Consider the following 20,140-nt stretch of genomic DNA (forward strand, 5'->3'; position numbering starts at 1 on the left):
TTGGCTTAGGTTTATCTAAGGTCAAAATCCAGGCCTTTAGGCTAAGGAGAGACCCATCCTTCTCAGAAACACCTGGCTGATATCATTTGGCTCTGTGTCCCCACCAGAATCTCATTCCAAATTTATTCCCCACGTGTTGGAGGATGGGCCTGGAGGGAGATGATTGGAGTGGGGTGGATTTCTCCCCCACAGTTTTTGCGATAGTGGATGAGTTCTCACGAGAGCTGATGGTTTTGAAGTTTGGCAGTTCCTTCCTTGCTCTAGCACTCTCTCTTCTGCCACCGTGTAAAATGTGCCTTGCTTCTCCTTTGCCTTCCTCCGTGATTCTAAGTTTCCTTAGGCCTCCCCAGCCATCCAGAACGGTGAGTCAATTAAACCCCTTTTTAAAAATATATTACCCATCTCAGGTAGTTCTTTATAGCAGTGTGAAAATGAATTAATACACTGGCTATTTGATATTTGAACAAAACCAGGATCTTATAGTTAAAGAAGAGCTGGCTGATGGGCTGTTATCTTTATTCTGTGCAATTAGCTACCATTTTGTCTTCTGAGAATTGAAGTATTGTCTGGGCTATAAAAAGGAAGGAGCTGTTGGGTGTACAGATATGTGCCGTCACTGCAGTTAACTTGGAAGACTATTACCTTGTGTTTGGGTGAATAGAGATATTTTCTTCAATGTACAGCTAGTTTGTGGAGTCAGTGTAAAAAGTTGTAGTAAATCAAGTTCTGCCTGCTATACTTTAGGATACCTGTCCTGCTCTGTTACAGTCAACTGAGCAAAGGTAATTTAAAAACTGCTTCTCTATGCATTTCTATCAAAGCTATAAGAAGCAAGACTTTGGCAGCTAGTGTTCTTTTTAAGTTGTAATATCATTTTAGATGTTTTTATTCTTTCCATTTTTATTTTGCTGTTTCCCAGAATTGTTCAGTAGACCAGGTACTGTGTAAAAAGGAAATGTGTTTGCATTCACCACTGCATGTCCATTGTTATATACACATTATTCTAGAGTTAAGGCTTAACAAATATTTGGTGACTAAATGATCATGCCTCTCAGCTCCGATCAGACCAGTCTAGTCACAGACCATGCTCATGTGGTAGTTTCTCAACCTAGGAAATAGGCATTTTTGGGTTTTTTCCATTTCTTTAGTCTTTTCTCAGTGTAGCAGCCCAAATAGTTCTTTTAACCCTTATGTGAAATCATATCACTTTCCTGCTCAAAACCTTCCACTGTTTTCTCACCTAATGCAAAATAAAAGCCATTAACTCAGATTCATCTCTGAGGCTCTGTGATCTGGAATTCTAGCTTTTCTCTGGTCTCATCTCTTTCCCTCATCTTCCCCAATCCAAACACACTGTCATTCTTGCTGTCCCTGAACACACCAAGTATATTCCTGCTTCAGGGCACTTGCCATCCACTCTGTTTGGGAGACTTTTCCCATAAATGGCCACATAGCTCACTCTCTCCCGTGCTTCACGTCTTTGTCCAAATGCCACCTTACCAAGGAAGCTTCCCTAGCCAGCCTATCTGAGACATTCATTAAAACCTCATCAGTCTGTTTTCCTTCCCTGCTTTGTTTTCCCCTTTGTGTTTATCGTCATTTTCATCTGCAGTACTATACATGTGCTTGCTTTTCGGCCTGTTAACATGTCATCCGCAGAGGAGTACAGGCTTTTTAAAGTCAGGAATTTCAGTCCTCATTATTTATAACCAGGCCTTGATTGCTGGGAACAGTGATTGGCACAAGGTTGGTACTCATTAAAGAGTTAATGAGTGAAAAATTATCAGCTTCACCTGTAAACCAGAGGTAACAATACCTTGCAATTGTCTTTTGTGCATTAGTGATAATGCATATAAGGTAATTGGCACAGTGCTTAGCACATGGTACTTGCTGAACAAATTATGGCTTTTGTTGTTTTTATAATATAGTAAAAACCTAAAATATCTCCTATTTCATCTAATTCTTTGAACATATATGGATAAATTCCCTTATGTCCAAGGCACCATTTGTATAGATTATAAAGACAGAAAAGGCAAAGCCCTTAGCCTTATAGGAGTAGCACATAAACGTGTAAACTATTTTTTGTATTTGGGTACCCCAAATTCTTGCATGATTCATATTTAAATTTCTTGAGTTCCCAGATATCTCAAGTGCTGATAGGAAGCCTTTGCAACAATAACGAAAGTATAAATTCACGTGCACTTTCCTCCTCTGTAAGAATGCCTTTGAACATCTCTCTTTCTCTAGGTTATATTCTTGTCTAGAAATTTGAACATCTCTAGAAAAGGTAGAACACAAAGTCTGTTTCAAATCACCACCTTTATCTATGCTTTTTATATCACCCACATTTCTGTATCATGAATATGTACATCTATATATATGTATAGATAGATCTATGTATCTTTGTAGTTTCCATACATAGAAACTTTGTATAGAAAAAACTTTCTATGTATAGATCTATGTATAGAAACTTATCTATGTATAGAAACTTTGAGATATAAATCACACACTTTTATAAGGAAGTATTAACCCTAAAAAGCAACATAGAGATAATGTAATGAATGTCATTGTAGTCTATGGTTAGTTTTAACAATAACATTTTGCCATGGATTCAAACATTTTTCTTAGTAAATTGATTATTACAGATGTTGTTGAATACGCCTATTTCCCAGATTCAATTTTCCTTTCTCATCAGAGATAATCCTGACTTTGTTGTTTCTAATTACAATGAATTTATTTTTTTTAAGTTTTATAACTAGTAAATTCTGAATGTAAATCACAAACATGTCTTGATACACCTTTAGATTCACAGAATAGAGCAAAAGAAACAAAATATCTCATTTTAAACTCTGGAGGTCTACCTTCTCTTGAAAAATCAGGAAACCTGGTCAGTCCAGGTCTTAATTTCTTCAGAATTTCTTAGTTTCATCAGGTGCCCAGATGAAACTGAGAGATGGTTATCTACTCATCAACAGAATTTCATTTAGTGTCCACTAACTTACTTCTGGGCTGTTTCTTTAATTTATATTTCTTATTAGGGCTTTATAAGTATTTGCATTTGTAACTTGTTCTAAATCTTTTTACTTTTTTAATTTAAAAAAATAAAATTTTTTTTTGAGATGTCTCATTCTGTCATCCAGGCTGGAGTGCAATGGTGCCATTTTGGCTCATTGCAACCTCCGCCCCCTTGGGTTTAAGTGATTCTCCTGCCTCAGCCTCCTGAGTAGCTGGGATTACAGTAAGCGATACTACACCCAGCTAATTTTTGTATTTTTAGTAGAGATAGGGTCTCACCATATTGGCCAGGCTGGTCTTGAAATCTTGATCTCAAGTGACACACCGTCACAGCCTCCCAAAGTGCTGGGATTAAAGGTGTTAGCCACCATGCCCAGCCATTGTTCTCTAAACCTTTAACCCCTTACCAATTTTAAATAAATTATTTCTTTTTAGCTTATCTTCTGCTTCAATTTAATTCTAATTCACTTGGTTGTGCGTTTCTGCTTTGGCAACTATTCTTTTGTTGAAGAAGATGAAAGCAAAATTGATACTTTCCCTTTTCACATTTCCTTGAGTCACCAGTTTACCTACCTTTAAGCAATGGGCCTAATTTTTCATATTTTTCATGAATTGAATGCAATGAGTAATGTCCTTCATTTCCCCCCCACCCCTTAGCATTGTTTTATGAGACTGACATTATTTGGAGTTAGAAGCAGCTCACATTCACCTCCTCAACCCTTGAAAGTTTTCTTTTAAATTGTTAAACTAAACCTTTAGGGATTACAATCCCAATCCCAAATCATCTATACTTTGATTTGGTATATATTTTATTCCATTTTTGTCATTAATAGAAATTCTTAAAACATAAATTATTAACAAATAGAAAAACCCATGGTTTTATATTTCAAGGCCTACATGGAGAAAATCCAGTCCAATAACAAAAAATTGTTTTTATACGTTTTAATTATTCATCTTAGTTTGAGAATAGTTAATGATCATTGGGGAAAATATACTCTCAATAATTTACGATAATGCCAGATTATAAATGCCACACTGTTTATTGAATACTATGAGGACAAATAACAAATTGGGAAAATATTCACATACATAATTTTCTAATACATAGTGCCTGCAGTACTTCCTCTCTGGAGTATCAGATTATTCCTAGCAAATTCATCTATTTGGTGCAAACCAAGAAATGACTTTGCTGATTTTATATAGAGTCATATACAGGTTATTTTCAGTTTCAGAGTCTAATCTGGCAGTCACAAATTTTCCCATGCCTATTATGGTCATCAGGAATAGTTAACAGTGCACCATGGTATAGTTTTTGCAGTTCCTTAAAAGGAATTATATTCTTGATCCAGATCCTAGGTTATATGTGCAACTTTCTAAAGACTTTAAATAGGAAAATGTAATGTATCCATTTTCTTTAATATTAGAGTTGTAATTCTTTTTTCATCTAGAATTTTGGCTTTTATTACTTCTTGTTGTATAAATTGGCATCATTTTTCATTAGCTTGTCTTCAAAAGACAGAGAAATAAATTACCTTAAAGAAATTAAATAGAAAACTATGGGAACACATACCGAGGCGGTGGTAGACTCTCCTCAGTCCTTTTTTCTTTGAAAAAAGGAGACCTTAATCTTACTAAGTGTCCTTGGTGACATTTGCAGATGTTGTCTCTGTGCTCTTTAATGGGGAACTTGCAGTCATAAATACCTCCTGATGAATTAGTTTTACCTTCAGTATTATTCTGAAATTTTTCTTAAAATTCTATATTTGGAGGAAAAATATACTTTCCTGAAATATAAACTGAAATATGACTTCTGTCAAGGTTTGAAGGCTATCTGGCTTTTTTCTACATAGTAAATTAACATGTTCCAGAATACAGGTCAAGAGAGTGTGGGCATGTAGAACATATAATGCACGCTTTGGTAAAGATACGCTACTTTCATTATGGTGCTGATTTTGTGGTAGCACAGTAACTGAAAAAGTTCAAACTGAATATTCAAACTAAAGGTATCCCAAGGAAAGATACACACCAACTTTGTTTTAAAAGAAACAGTGTTTATTAAGAAATTAAATGTTGAATTCTCCTACAGTCTGTGAAGATGGTTTCTTCCATTTCCACAGCACAAGACAACAGCTAAGATTATCTGGAAAACACTTGCAATGCTTGGGAATGGAGAGTTCCTAGGAACAGGAGGTGAAATGAAATGATGTATGCACTAATTTAAACTTGGATCCAAGGGCAAGACAGTTTTTTCCTTGGCATAGTCCTTACTTGTATGAACACTGAAACCTGTCCATGGAATCTCATACCCAGGCTGAAGTAATAATTGGATCATTTTAGTTCAGAAGAGCGGAGCATGCTCAACTTAATCACAGATCAAACCAACAGTTCTTTAACTATTGTATCACATCTGAAATATCTGCATTCTTTATTAATAAAAAGGGTGCTTATACAGGGCAGAAATATAACTTTCTCAAGTATTTTATCATTATGATCTGAAGTACTTTAAACTATAAATTAAAAATAAATTATAAAAACTAGCATAAGATGCATCTTTTCTTACATGACATTGTTGGAAATAAGCTTTAAATACAGAATTGCAATATCACCCGACTTTATATATGATCAACAGTGAAACATGCTAATCATAAAAATAGCTTTTACAAATATACATTTGTATATAGTGTGTCTCCCTTACCATTCATAAATGTCTTCCACATTTTAAGACTAAAAAAAAAAAAATAATTAGCAAAGGGGAAAACACATTTACAATTCAAACCATAAAAACCTGACAATTGTACAGCTTAGAACATAGAAGAAATGGAATTTCTAAAATTGAGCAGTACTGTCCATTATATTTATTTGGGTTTTTATATAAATTGAACCAAAGATGCTGCTGTCCAGAAAGAAACCTCCTTTCACATTTCTGGTGGTTGTCACAGTTTCTCTTTTCTGCTTCGTGGCATCATACATTATTTCAGATCACTTTATCTGTAGAAACTGAGAAAAGAAAAAAAATATTTTAAAATAGAGATTTGTGTTTGATTGTTGATAAGATAGCATGCATATACTATATGTAAGTTAGATTTTTAAGGTTAAATCAGGAGAAGAATAAAGGAAGAATTAGATATTTAGGACAAATACTTTTGATAGTGGGTTCTTAGGTCCTTTGCTCTAGGCAATTTTATAATTATTTTCATTTATGGAATGTTACAATTTTTTTTTTTAACCCAGGGAATTTACTGCCTGAGGTCAGCAATTATTTTTTCAACCTGAGCTCTTGTTCAAGTCAAGGGGGAACCACTTAAAGTTCTAGGCTGGGGAAAAAGGTTTGAATTATGAATCTTTGTTGACCCTAACAAGAGTGACCATAGGATACTTACCCCTACTATGAGGCTTTGAACAGTGCAGGCCTAAGCCTTATGCATCTGGGATAGGAGAAAAAGCCAATGCAGGTCTTTGATCTGCACTTCACAATCTGAGTTGCAAAAGAAGTTAGAAACACTGAAAGACTTCATGGTACAACCATGAGTGGAAGCGTTATGCTGGAGAGGATGTGGAGAAATAGGAACACTTTTACACTGTTGGTGGGAGTGTAAATTAGTCAAACCATTGTGGAACACAATGTGATGATTCCTCAGGGATCTAGAACTAGAAATACCATTTGACCCAGCAATCCCATTACTGGGTATATACCCAAAGGATTATAAATCATTCTATTATAAAGACACATACACATACATGTTTATTGTGGCACTGTTCACAATGGCAAAGACTTGGAACCAACCCAAATGCCCATCAATGATAGAATGGATGAAGAAAATGTGGCACAATACCATGGAATACTATGCAGCCATAAAAAATGATGAATTCAGGTCCTTTGCAGGGACATGGGTAAAGCTGAAAACTATCATTCTCAGCAAACTGACACAAGAACGGAAAACCAAACATTGCATGTTCTCACTCATAAGTGGGTGTTGAACAGTGAGAACACATGAACACAGGGTGGGGAACATCACACATTGGGGTCTGTCAGGGAGTGGGGGGCTAGGGGAGGTATAGCAGGGCGTTGAGGGATAGGGGAGGGATAGCATTAGGAGAAATACCTAATATAGATGACAGGGTGATGAATGCAGCAAACCACCATGGCACATGTATACGTATGTAACAAACCTGCACATTCTGCACATGTGCCCCAGAACTGGAAGTATAATACTAAAAAGAGCCCAAATTCAATTGGTTGGAGAACTAGCTGAAATTGAATATGAAGATAAAATAATGCAAGAGTCCATCAGTGAAGAAAATCATTTATTTATCTTATAATCCTATCAAGTTCCAGGGCTTTATATTTAGATAAAAAATATTAGACCTACTGTTATCTCATCAACTTCAAAGGTCTTAGGAGTTAGAAAGTCTGTATATGCCTTAAGAGTCAAAGACATGCAAATCAAGATATCAGTTTGGATGGGACATGTTGATCTTCTATAAGTAGCTGGAGAATTAGGTAACTTGACTTTATTAAAGCTTTGAAGTCCCTGATACAAAGTTATATATATATACACACACACACACACATATACATATAAATATGTATATACAGTTATATATAAATATATTTATATATAAATATATTTACATATATTTATATTTATATACATATTTATTGCACTTTAGGTTCTGGGGTACATGCGTAAAACATGCAGGATTGTTGCATAGGTACATACATGGCAATGTGGTTTGTGGCCTCCATCCCCCCACCACCTATATCTGGCATTTCTCCCCGTTATCCCTCCCCAACCTCCCTACCTGCTGCTGTCTCTCCCCATTCTGCCCCCAAAAGACCTCAGTGTGTGATGCTCCCCTCCCTGTGTCCATGTATTCTCATTGTTCAACACTCGCCTATGAATGAGAACACGTGGTGTTTTTCTGTTCTTGTGTCAGTTTGCTGAGAATGATGTTTGAGTTTTCACACTCGTGTGAGATGTGCCTTCCTCAAACCTTGTTATGATGTTGGCACATTACCTGTCTAACATGAAAAAAAAAGAAAAAATTAATAAACTTAACTAAAAATAAAACATACCTACTTAATAGGCTTTTCTATAGTCAAACACATTAAAAAACTTATATCCCTAGGAAAGCAACTTTGATGAATAAGACACAAGTATATTTTGACACTGTATTTTGATATATTCTCTTTCTCTGTTTCTCTCCCTCATTGCCTTTTTCCTTTTCTCCTCCCTCTGTTTTCCCTTACCCAATTTATACTCTACACTGATCACATATATATGAATTTTGAAAAATGAAAGCTTTATTCAAATGTGTTTCTCGTGCAGTTCCAGGTTGCGTTTATGTACATAGGAAGAGTCAATTTGGTATTTAAGGCACGAAGGTTTGAACTTACTGTACAGCATAAGTAGGCTACTTTTTGTGTGGTTTTGTATATGACCTGCATGCACATATTAACAATGATCAATTATCAATATGAGAATGAATAACTTAACAAAATCGAAGTAACCTATAGATGAACACTGATATATGAAAATAAGATATTGCAATGTTTGAATTTTGGTAGATATCACTTAGGTACAAGAAGGAAATAAGACTACTTATATGATGGCAATTGCACTTTTCCCTCTTAAGGCCTCCATTGCTGGCTTTCTTATTATAAATGGAAAATGCTAAAAGCACTGTAGCAGCTGTGTATGTGAAGCTTACTAATCATGGCGTTTCTCCAGGTTAAGTCATGGTAGATGACACGAATCTAGTATATTCTTACACCATCCTGCATGTCTCAAAAGAGGTAATGGCTGTTTAGCAACTATCCACTTTAAGATGAAAAAAACAACCTGAAGTTTTTTTGTGCGTAATTTATTATCCTAGTATAATTTTTTCTTACACCTTCCTTTGCTTTTTGATTGTAAATAATTACATAAAAATAATTATTGGGAGAAGAAAGGTAGGTTTGAAAATAATGTATTGAAATCTTCCTTTTTGCCATAAAGCTTCAAAGCATTTGAATAAAACAAAAGCCTCATTAACTTTGTATTGTGAAGCAGGCATTATTAACCATATCATTACAAGTCATGAATATATTTCTCCTTATCTAAAAGCAATGGCAAAACATATTCACAAAGCTTTCCGTAGAACTTCTAGTCTAAGAAAAGGCTTGCTTTTGGCTGTAAAGCCTGGGAGAAAGAGGACAAACTATGACATTCAGATTGCTTTTTTTCTCAAGAAACATAGTCACTTATGAAGGTGATTGGTTTAGTATAATGTAAAACCAATTGTGCTCTCCTTCTCTGAATAGTGGGTAATTTATCTAGTGGCTGTTGGGGAGCTTGGAAGCTCTTAAAACAAATTCTCCTGATGATGAATGCTTTTTAAACTCTCAATCTCTCCCATTTCTGAAAAAAACAACAAAAGAGAGCTACTCGGATGGACTGGATTGTATTGAGCCAAGCAATTACTTCTACTTGACACAGATGAAATGGATAGTATTAACTTATATGGAAGGCACATTTAATTTTAAACTTTATGCATTCATATATTTAAAATAAAATAGTACAGCAATACATAGAAAGAATCCACCTTATTTACGGCTCTGCCCAAAAAATCATACTTTTAAATAAGCCTTATCACTTCTTCAGTAGCAGAAATGTTTGTTATTTTTGTTCTAATTCAGATTTATAACTAATAAGAAATTAGAGAAATTTAGATAATCCATATTTTTAGGGACCATATGTAAGAGAAAAAAAGGTGAAGGAAACTGTAGATAAGACAGGTCACACAACATTTTATAGAAAAGCAAAGTCTTATGAACAGGAATATACTTGTTGCCACTATGGGTCATGTTTCTTGAGTAATTGCCCAGCCATTCACTTTTTACAACGTGAATATATTTAGCTCTCACAAATCCCTCGTTATAAATGAGATACAATTCAATTCAAATTTTTTAAGTAACAACTAATTCCTAGCACCTACTGTTCATCATAAGTTAAAACTTGCCTTCTCTTAATAAACCTTTAGGAACCAAATTATATTACACTTTTAGGCTAAAATAATCATATCAAAAAACCGTAATGGAATGAAAACCAAAATGAGTGGTAACTTACCGGAATAACTACCAATGGAGGAAACTATTTCATTAAATAGTTCTTGGAGGCTGAATAATCTCTATTCCTGAGTTGATGGCCATTTGGGGTGTAGGAGGGTGAGTCAGAAAACACAGGGGAGAATCATCTGAGATTTTAACTTTAATATCAAGGCCTAGATGAGTAACATCTAATGTGTAATTGCACAACAGGGTGACTATAGCAAATTTTAAAATAAGAGTATAATTGTTTTTAACACAAAGGATAAATGCTTGAGGTGATGGATACCCTATTTACCATAATGTGATGATTACACATTGCATATCTATATCAAAATATCCCATATACATCATAAGATATACACCTATACATGTACCCACTAAAAATTAAAAAAATAGATGATCATGGCAGAGACTATGCAATGCCACTTAAGAGAGGTAGAAGGTTTCCAGGTTTTGATAATTGATTAGAACCTAACTGAAGCTTATTAAGTCAGCCAAAAAAAGAATGGGTTCACCTGAAAGTGACTTCTTTGGCACTGAAAGTACAGAAAAGCAAGAAAGTTTTGGAGGGCCACTTGGTTTTGCCCATTCAAGAACTGTCCACAGGAGGTGTCCAGGTCCTGGTAGTGAACCTAGCCTGTGATGACAGATACATTCCTATTGCAGAGATGGCACATCAGTACTCTCAGCACATTCAGTACCAAGGCTCACTCTGTTCTGTTTCCACAGCTACTTGTCAGTATTATTTCTTTCTCTGGCAATTCTGGGAAGTAACTCATCCCATGAATGCACCATAGAGTTCTGACATTTTCTTCAGGACAAAGAACAGTGTTGATTACCACTTGCTAGAAAACTGGGTTCGCCAGACGCAAGGCCGCTGTCCTGTGATGTACTGCTCTGTGCACGCAGCCTCTGCTGGGCCCTCTATCTCAATCTTGGGTCTTAGGGACCAGGGAACCAGTGCGACTATCCTAACATACCTACTGCTTTTGCCATGTAGCAAAGTCTGTTGTCTCGGGAGTCTCCCGTTTTCTGTCAGCATCCCTGGGAGTCTAGCTGATTAACTTATTAGCTTGGATAGTTATTTTTTGGGCCCCATTTGCTTGCAGAAAAGTGAAGTTCTTCTGCTTTAGTTCTCCTGAATACTGCTAAGCTTATTTAAATTGGGTTAACCCTTGACATTGTCTATAGTGATTCTTGGTAAGTTGTGACTCCACTGGCAAACTGCCTTCTGAACATGCTCACTGCTTTTTTTCCTGTCTGCATTCTACCTTTTCTTTCCTTATTTTCCTGCCCCTTCTAACTGTTCAGTTTTATAACTCAAACCCATTGTTCTGCCCAATAATTCTCATGTCTTTATCCAATTTTCCGTCTGGCTCACAACAGTAATGAAATAAATACAATCAAGAAACAACAGGGTCTTTTTTTTTTTCTTTTTAATCATAGTGCATCACAAATACCCAAATCAGTGGGTTTTGTTATTTCATAAAGAAACGAAAGATAAAAAGGCTAGGAAAATCATCCATTTTCTATAGTATCATAGAATTTAAGTTACTGTATTTTCATTTGATTTCTGTTATAAATCTGTGAAGGTAGGTTCTTGGGCAAGAATCATCCTCTGATTATTAGTTCTTGGATCAGAGAATGAATGTTTTGCCTCCCAGCCCAGAGTAGAGCTTTCTCTCATATTCTGTTCTGACCAATTGTGGGAATAAGCGTTGTAGTGAGGCAGCCTGGGCACACCACTAATTATAGCACGGATGATCTTTACCAGGATGTGAAAATACATGCCTTCATGATAAGTAGGAGATAAGGGATGGAATTAGTGGGAACATATTAGGGTTTTCCCATGAACTTCTACCTGCTTTTCCCTCATTTGTAGTAGTTCTGCCTAATTTTTTTTTTTTTTTAACTTTAGGTTCTGGAGTACATGTACAGGTCATGCAGGGTTGTTGCATAGGTGCATACTATATCCGGCATTTCTCCCCATGTTATCCCTCCCCACCCTTCCCACCCCCCGCTGTTCTTCCCCTAGCCCTCCCCAACTGCCCCCAGTGTGTGATGCTCCTCTCCCTGGGTCCATGTATTCTCATTGTTCAGTACCTGTCTATGAGTGAGAACATGCACTGTTTGGTTTTCTGTTCTTGTGTCAGTTTGCTGAGAATGATGGTTTCCAGATTCGTCTAAGTCCCTACAAAGGACACGAACTCATCATTTTTTATGGCTGCTTAGTATTCCATGGTGTATATGTGCCACATTTTTTAAAGTTCTGTTTTGAACTAATTAAAATCATTTTAATTAAAAGCTTACTTTAGGCATTTGTTTAAAAACTGTCATGTTGTAAAACAACTTTGATTAAGTAAAAAGAACAATTAACTTTGTAGTAAAATTACTGAGTGTGAATTACATAATTTTATTTAAAATGTATAAAAATTTAATATTCACAAAATTTAATTACATTGTTTGGATGTTCTGTTACACATACATTAACATTTCTCTTATTTTATTCCAAACTGTACTCTGATACTTTCTGAAGATAATGATGATTGTATTTTGAGTGTTTTGGGACCACTGACAATCATATTTAACTAGTTGAATTGATAAATTATAATAGTTTTAATAGGCACATAATTTATGTTTGATCATGCATCGATTTTTGATTTTTCATACGAATTATATAGTGTCTAAAAACCATTATTTACTTCCAATGCTGGAAATGATAATGATAATAGTACTCGAAATTGCCTAAGTTAATTCCAGAGTAAAAAGCCAAGTGCTGATTATGGTAAAATTATTATGAACTTTGAAATTTCACATATTTGACTGCTTTCTGCAGTTCCTTATGGGATTAGTTTTAGCACCATAAGTAGAATTTTTTTTTTTTTTTTTGGACATGGAGTCTCACTCTGTCACCCAGACTAGGGTGCTGAGGTACAATCTAGGCTCACTACAACTTCTGCCTTTCAGGTTCAAGCAATTCTGCCTCAGCCTCCTGAGAAGCTGGGACTACAGGTGGGTGCCACCATAATCGGCTAATTTTTGTATTTTTATTAGAGACAGGGTTTCATCATATTGGCCAGGCTGATCTTGATCTAGTGAACTCCTGATTCTCCTGCCTTGGCCTCCCAAAGTGCTGGGATTACAGGTGTAAGCCACCACGGCTGACAGAAATATTTTAAAAGTAATTTTATATCCAACAGAAAAATGTGATTTGGAATTGATTGCTTTACCGATACAATTTTAAAATCTCTTTGAAAATGTATAGTTAATTCATAACTATTCTGAATAGCTGGGGGAAAGGCTGTCATGGTTATTTAACAATTTTCACTTAATTAAATTTACTGTATGTACATTCAAAGATTAGAATATAATAAAATGACTTTTAAAATTGCATAAAATTAATCTGACAGTAAATAAAATAATATGGTGAAAAAATATGCTATTATCCTATAAATAAACACTTTAAAAAATCAGTATATTTGGGAAACATAGTTATAAAAAAACCACTTAAGTCTTAAAGCTTTGTAATACTACCAAAACACTTTTAACACTCAAATTATGCTGGATATAATAGAATACTGGATAATTCAGAATTTCAGAGTCTTGTAGTACCTTCTATTATCATATTTATAAAGGAATTTCCAGAATTATAACAGATGTAGAAGGAATTGGAAATTGGGTTTAATCTGTCTTATGAATGATCATGACATATCTCTGCAGGTAACTTTCTGAAATAGATTTTGGATACCAACTCACTTACCTATGTTTTCCTTTATTCATTATATGAGAATATAGAATTTAGAAAATCAGTTATGTGATTATCATAGTATAGATCAAGTTAAATAAAACTTCGGAGCATATTTATTCAATAAATTGTTGAAATAATTCAGCAAAAGTTGAGTTCTCACTTAGATTTCTGTGAACAAATCTGTTCCCAAATTAGAAAACAAACTTTATTGGAAGAGCTTTTTCCTTTATGATCAGATCCCTCTAATAAGCCGCACTTTGTGGACCTGAACACAGTGCTCTAATATCATCTGTTCATTGGGATTTGACCTGGGTAATCCACAAGACTCATGATCACTAGACTGTAGTTTGATAAAGAGGAAAGGTGCTGTGTTTGCCTTGCTTTCTGTTGTATCATCTATTCCTGGCATTACTTGCTGAGCAAACAGTGTATGATGTTGCTTAGCATATCCATAATATATCCTGGGTCTACACTGTACCTATTAAAACTCAATTATTTATACTGTATGTCACAAATAAGAGAATCCTGAGACACAAAGAAAGTTACCTGACCAGGGTCTTACTGAAGGTGATAAGATAAATCCAGGACAGAATCACATTTTTCTGTACTTACCTGAGGGTCATATTAAATAAATACATGATCTGAAATAAACATGACAGAATATTGATGCCCTTTGTGTGAAGGTTGGCAATGACATGCTCCCAACAAACCTTCCTCTAAAAACATGGGTCCTTGGTGGGAGTTACTTTTGGCTTAACTTTGGGCACTGGGAACTGTATTTTGATTAGCAGAGTTTTGGCAAATGCATGTTAGGAAGCCAACGGGGGCAAGCATCTATAGCACTGTTTGGAGATCCTCTTCTGCTAACAATATCAGCAAGTGAAAAAGCAGTTAAATTACCTTCTGGGTCACAAAGAAGAATTGCAACTATTTACTTGCATATGTGCACATAACTTTAATAAACTTTAAATAAACATTATTGACTTTTTTAAGGGGGTGATGAACATGCTTTTTTGGAATTAAATTTCTGTTTTTTCTTCTATGTAGTAAGAAATCTATATTTTTGGTCTTAGTGTCTGGATCCTAACACAGAGCTCCTAAGTCCCTTATAATTTGTTGAGTGATAAGGGTGATAGGAACATCTTTCATTATAATATTTGTTTTTTGTACAGAGCTTCTGGAACGTTGTAATTTCTTAAGTGATGGCAGTGTCTTTTGTTATTCATAACAAGCCTCACTTGAGTTTATGATGATGAGGTGACTTAGGGTAAGGCCCCTAAATAGTCTCAAGATGGAGTTGGTTACCAGAAAGACCGAGTGATTCGAGGGTTTGAACTTTTAGCCCCACATACTGACCTTGAGGAAAATGAGGGGTGCTGGAACTTAAGTGCCATAAAAACTCTTGAACATGAAATTTGATGAGCTTCTCACTTGGTGAAAATATCCACATGCCAGGAGGAGGGCACACACCAACTTCACTGGAACAGAAGCTCCTGTGCTCAAAACCCTTCCAGACCTCACCTTGTGTACCTCTTTATCTGGCTGTTCATCTGTATTGTTTATAATGTTTTTTTTATGTAATAAACTAGTAAATGTAAGTCAAGTGTTTCCCTGAGTTCTGTGAGCCATCCTAGCAAACCATTGATCAGGAGGAGGGGGTACCTGGGAACCTTGATTTACAGGCGGTAGGACATAGCACAGGTAAAAAGCTGGGACTTGCATTGGTATATGAAATGGGGGAGTGGGAAAAGTAGCCTTGTGGGACCAAGTCCTTAACCTGTGGGTTCAGATGCTATCTCCAGATAGTTACTGTGAACTGAATTGACTATCAAACACCCAGTTGGTGTCCACTGGAGAATAGCTTGCTGTAGGGGGAAACCCCTCTGCCAACACATTTGTCATAGAAGTGTTCTGTGTTGTGAGAATATAATAGAACAAATCAGTGTATTTTTCATCAGACCTTCTTACAACACTATTAATAGCTGCATACTTATAAAGTATTAATAATAGCTAATAACCATTGAATATTTTAATGTGATTGACTCATGGATTGAACCTGTTTGGGTTATCAAAACAAATAACCAGTCTTATTACTTTATATAGAAAAAAATACCATATCTTGCATAGGAATAAAAAATTAAGGATATGGCTGAACCTTTTAAAAGCATGTTCTAGTCCATGGATAGTTGCTAGTTGAACTTTCTGTTGGGGAGAGAAGGGAATTAAGCCTCGGACTTCCTATGCTGCCATCTTGCTGATATTATCCTTTTTGGGTAAACTTTTTCAATCGAATATATTGATACTTTCAGAGATACTCTCTTTAAGTTGATAGAAACAACTCAAAGAAAAATCTATTTGTTGCTTACTATCAGTAAATAATGGAGATCAAACATGCCCTCGAATATCAGAAAATGAAATGTATCTTAAATTTTGAAATCATTCAAAATTCTGGGTAGTTTTAGAATAATTGGGCCTTGTCTCACAGTTATTAGTTTTCATATAAATATCATAAAATTTCAAGTGACTTAAATCTATTAGTAATACTACTTTTCCTATAGCAAAGGTTAAGAATGATTTTGAAAAACAGATGATATTTTATATTTTACAGGAACAAAGATTGATTCTCTGGCACATAGGTGAGTTTCAGAGGACTGAGGTGCAATCAAAATACTGAGGTAAGAAGCTATGCACATGATTGGATAAAGAACTTTTTCAGGTTATTTTTAGATGCAATTAATTTTTATGTAGAATTCATATTTATCTCATATATATTTTTACTTCATAAACTTCTAAATCCTTCACATCATCATTGATGGTAACAGATTTTTTGTTTTGAGATTTGAAAGCTGTTTCATTTAGATGTCATAACATATGATACCTATCAGCATAATTACGAAATGTTTATGTGACTGTGTTTTAGGCACCCCTGTTGATAACAGATCACTTATTTTAAGCATTTAACATCTTACAGCCCAAGACTTTGACAGCATCACTAACAGAGTAGAAGTAGATCTTTCTCTGACATCTTTTTATTTCCAGTTTTTATTTCGAAAATAATTTCTCATTCTTCTACTGTCGCAGTACAAATAGAGCTATGCCATGTTCAGAATTTACATATGGAACTTCATATACCATCTTGATTCATGTTTGATTGTAATAGCAAGTGTCATGAAAAATGTTTTTCTCTTGATCCAAGGCATTGTGTAGGTGTGCTAAAGGGGCATGTCACATCTTGCATATCCTGGGTGCCTCTGTACTCTGACACAGCCTCTTGCTCTGTGCCTCCTTTTCTGTATATCATTCTGTTTTTAAAATCTAATTAGTTACTGTTTGAAACAAAGTGTGAGTGTCTGATTCGCGGTTGAAGTGGGAGATGAGGATCTGTTAGTTGACTGATAGAGAACACCAAACTGAAATTTTCTCCTTAATATACCTGGGTTTTTAAAATAGTTTTGTCACTGCCTTTTCCTTGGAAGTAAAACTTTGAGGCTTAATTTACTTAGTTAAAAACTTACATGTACTGAGGGCTTACCATGTGTCAAGCCTCCTTTTAAGTACTTTAAATATTTTATTCCATTTAATATTCATGCTATCAACATGAGGGAGGTGCTCTTATTATACTCATAGATTAAAAAGCTGAGGCACAGAGAGGTAAGTCATTTGCTCAAGTCACACAAGTCTTCATATTTGGCTGTAATTAATCCAGTGGCTTGTTCACACAACCTTTATTTCTTACCATTGTGTGTCATACACTCCCTCCTATTTAGAGCAATTTAGATCATGCCTAAGCTCTCAACATCACTGTTTCCCAAATAGTAATACTATTATATTTAGCAGCTAATGCTCACCTACTTCTCTGTTATATAAAGAGAATGTTTATGGAAAATTATTCGCATATATTTCAGTATTTTTGTGCAATTTCTTCCTATTCCCTTTGGACTAAATTTGTGTTTTGTATTAATAGATATTTGTATTAATAGGTATTAGGAATGTTGAGACCTTACATCCTTTGAAAGTCAATAAAAGGCTTGTAAAGAGATATTTATTGAACTACCTCAGGAACATTTGGGCACTAGCCTGGCAGCTTCTCTATGGACAATCAGCTTGCTCTATAGAAACAAACGTGTATAAAATATTGATGACTTTAAGTGTTCTTTTCATTGTGTGTGTCATAAATTTTCCTTGTTAAAAATGAGGACATCTGAGAGGCAATATCCTATTTTGATGGAAATCATTTGGCATATCACAGACAGAGCCCAGGTGAGGGCATCCCGTTGTCAGCAGTGGCTAGTGACCCAGTGCGCCATCTGCCTGCTGAGGTCCTGAGGGATTTGGATTACATGGCATGAAAATGCTGTCTCACTTTTAACAATTCTGAGATGTCAAACTCTATAAAATTTGAAGTACTTTTCCAATATGAACTAACAAGTCAATCTGCGTGCCGAGTTTATTCCAACTTCAAGTAGAAAATTGTGCAAAAAATAAAAAAGACTGCTGGATGGTGACATCAGTCAGAATATCATTCAGAGGCATCATCTTGTCAGGTATGAAGTGCAGATCAGCAGGACTGAGTTCTGTATTTCCTGGGAGTTTGGGGATGGTGGAGTGGTGGTGCACAAACTGCTAGTACTGCACAAGATATTGTTACATGGAAGAGTCATTAAAAACATTGACTCATAGTGAGAGTATATCCACACTCTCATATTTATTGTGGCGTTATTCACCATAGTCAAGCTGTAGCATCCACCTGAGTGTCTAACAACAGATGAATGGATAAATAAAATGTGGCATGTATACACAATGGAATACTATTCAGTCTTAAGAAAAGAAGGAAAGACTGGCTTTTATAACACCATGGATAAACCTGGAGGACATTATGTTAAATGAAATAAATCAGGCACAGAAAGACAAGTACTGCATGTTCTCACTTATATTGTATGTGGAATCTAAAGCAGTAGTAGGAAGCAGAGAGTAGAATGGTGGCTACCAGAAGCTGGGAGGTGAGGAAAATGTGGAGATATTCGTCAAAGAGTACAAAGTTTCAGTGAGAGGAGTAAATTTTTCGAGATCTATTGCACAGCATGGTGACTATAGTTACAGTGCAGTGTATATTTCAAAATTGCTAAGATAGTAAATTTCAAGTGTTCTCATCACAAAATTGATAAGTACTTGTGATATGTTAATTAGCTTGATTTAATAATTTTACATATGTATACATACAGCATAACATCACTTTGTACCCCTTAAATATATGCAATTATAATTTGTCAGTATACCATGAACTATAAACATGGACTCACGGAGTGAGAACACTGCTCTTCTAGTTCTTCGGATTGCATTAACAAGAAAGTTTATGTTTGTGTCAGCCTTAACATTTCTCTAATACTGTCTATTCTTTTTAATGGAAGAGACAATGAGAGAGAAAGAGAGAAGAGAGGAGAGGAGATCAGGAACACAGGATTTTTTGGCCATACACAAATACCAAAACAATTTTAAGTTTTGTGTTTTCATTATATTTATTTTAAATATATCTCCTACTTCTAAAAAGAGAAACTTGGTTTTTCATTTATTAGAGTGAACTGAAGTTTAAGATAGATTTATTTTAAGCAAATAATGAGGTAAGGAAATTTAATAAAATAAGTAAAAAATAGTACCAATCATACATAGATTTGGCACAAACCAAAAGGGCTTGTGAAACCAAAAGTGTTTGTTAATAAAATTTGTGAAACCCTAATACAATGAAAATATCTAAGGGTGTTGGAATCTTACAGATCCTGACTGAAGGTTGATTCTGACCCTTATGAGCAGTGTGAGCTTGGGAAAGTTACTTAACATTTCTAAAATCAGTTATTTGTAAAATAGCTACTCCAAAAAGTTATTTTAGGCAATAATGAAATGACATATATAAAAAACTCAGCATTGTTCCTGGAAGGTGGTGAAAATTGAAACAGTATTGTTTTCTTTCCCTGTTTCTCCTTGACTTGGAATAAAATAAAAATCCTCTCAGTTTCTCACTGTTTCTCTGTGTGTGAACATTATATCTTATTTTCTCAGATTTCTGCCTTTTTAAAGATAAGTTGTTCTCCACATTTTTGAAACAACAAAGGCCCAAAATGATTCCAGAACTTGTTCCGTTCCCACAGCTTTAAATGGCAGGATAGGTGTTATTTCCAGTAGGCCACAGGCTAGGAAGGTTTACTTTTAAGAAACATTACTTAATATTAAAACATATTCCTAAAAACCTGGCAAGAAAGAAAATATCAAATATGCATAAGGTTTCTGGGATA

The 20,140-nt window shown here is 35.1% G+C and overlaps 1 protein-coding gene and 1 non-coding gene across 10 annotated transcripts in view; one reads left to right on the plus strand and one right to left on the minus strand.

Moving 5' to 3' along the window:
• Window positions 1–5,045: 5,045 nt before the first annotated feature.
• RALYL (RALY RNA binding protein like) overlaps window positions 5,046–20,140 on the minus strand; it is a 729,873-nt gene continuing 714,778 nt past the window's right edge. For all 9 annotated transcript variants that reach the window (XM_032250205.1, XM_032250214.1, XM_032250239.1 and 6 more), the window contains one exon: window positions 5,046–6,012. In XM_032250205.1, coding sequence (XP_032106096.1) covers window positions 5,995–6,012 — 18 coding nt within the window. In that variant the 3' untranslated portion in view covers window positions 5,046–5,994. The remainder of the gene's footprint in view (window positions 6,013–20,140) is intronic.
• LOC116536207 lies at window positions 7,941–8,044 on the plus strand. Its single transcript, XR_004262533.1, has one exon. It is a non-coding gene; the product is annotated as a small nucleolar RNA U13 (small nucleolar RNA).

This window comes from Sapajus apella, unplaced genomic scaffold (assembly GCF_009761245.1).
Source record: "Sapajus apella isolate SASKATOON/1434 unplaced genomic scaffold, GSC_monkey_1.0 scaffold3, whole genome shotgun sequence".
Taxonomy (NCBI): Eukaryota; Metazoa; Chordata; class Mammalia; order Primates; family Cebidae; genus Sapajus; species Sapajus apella.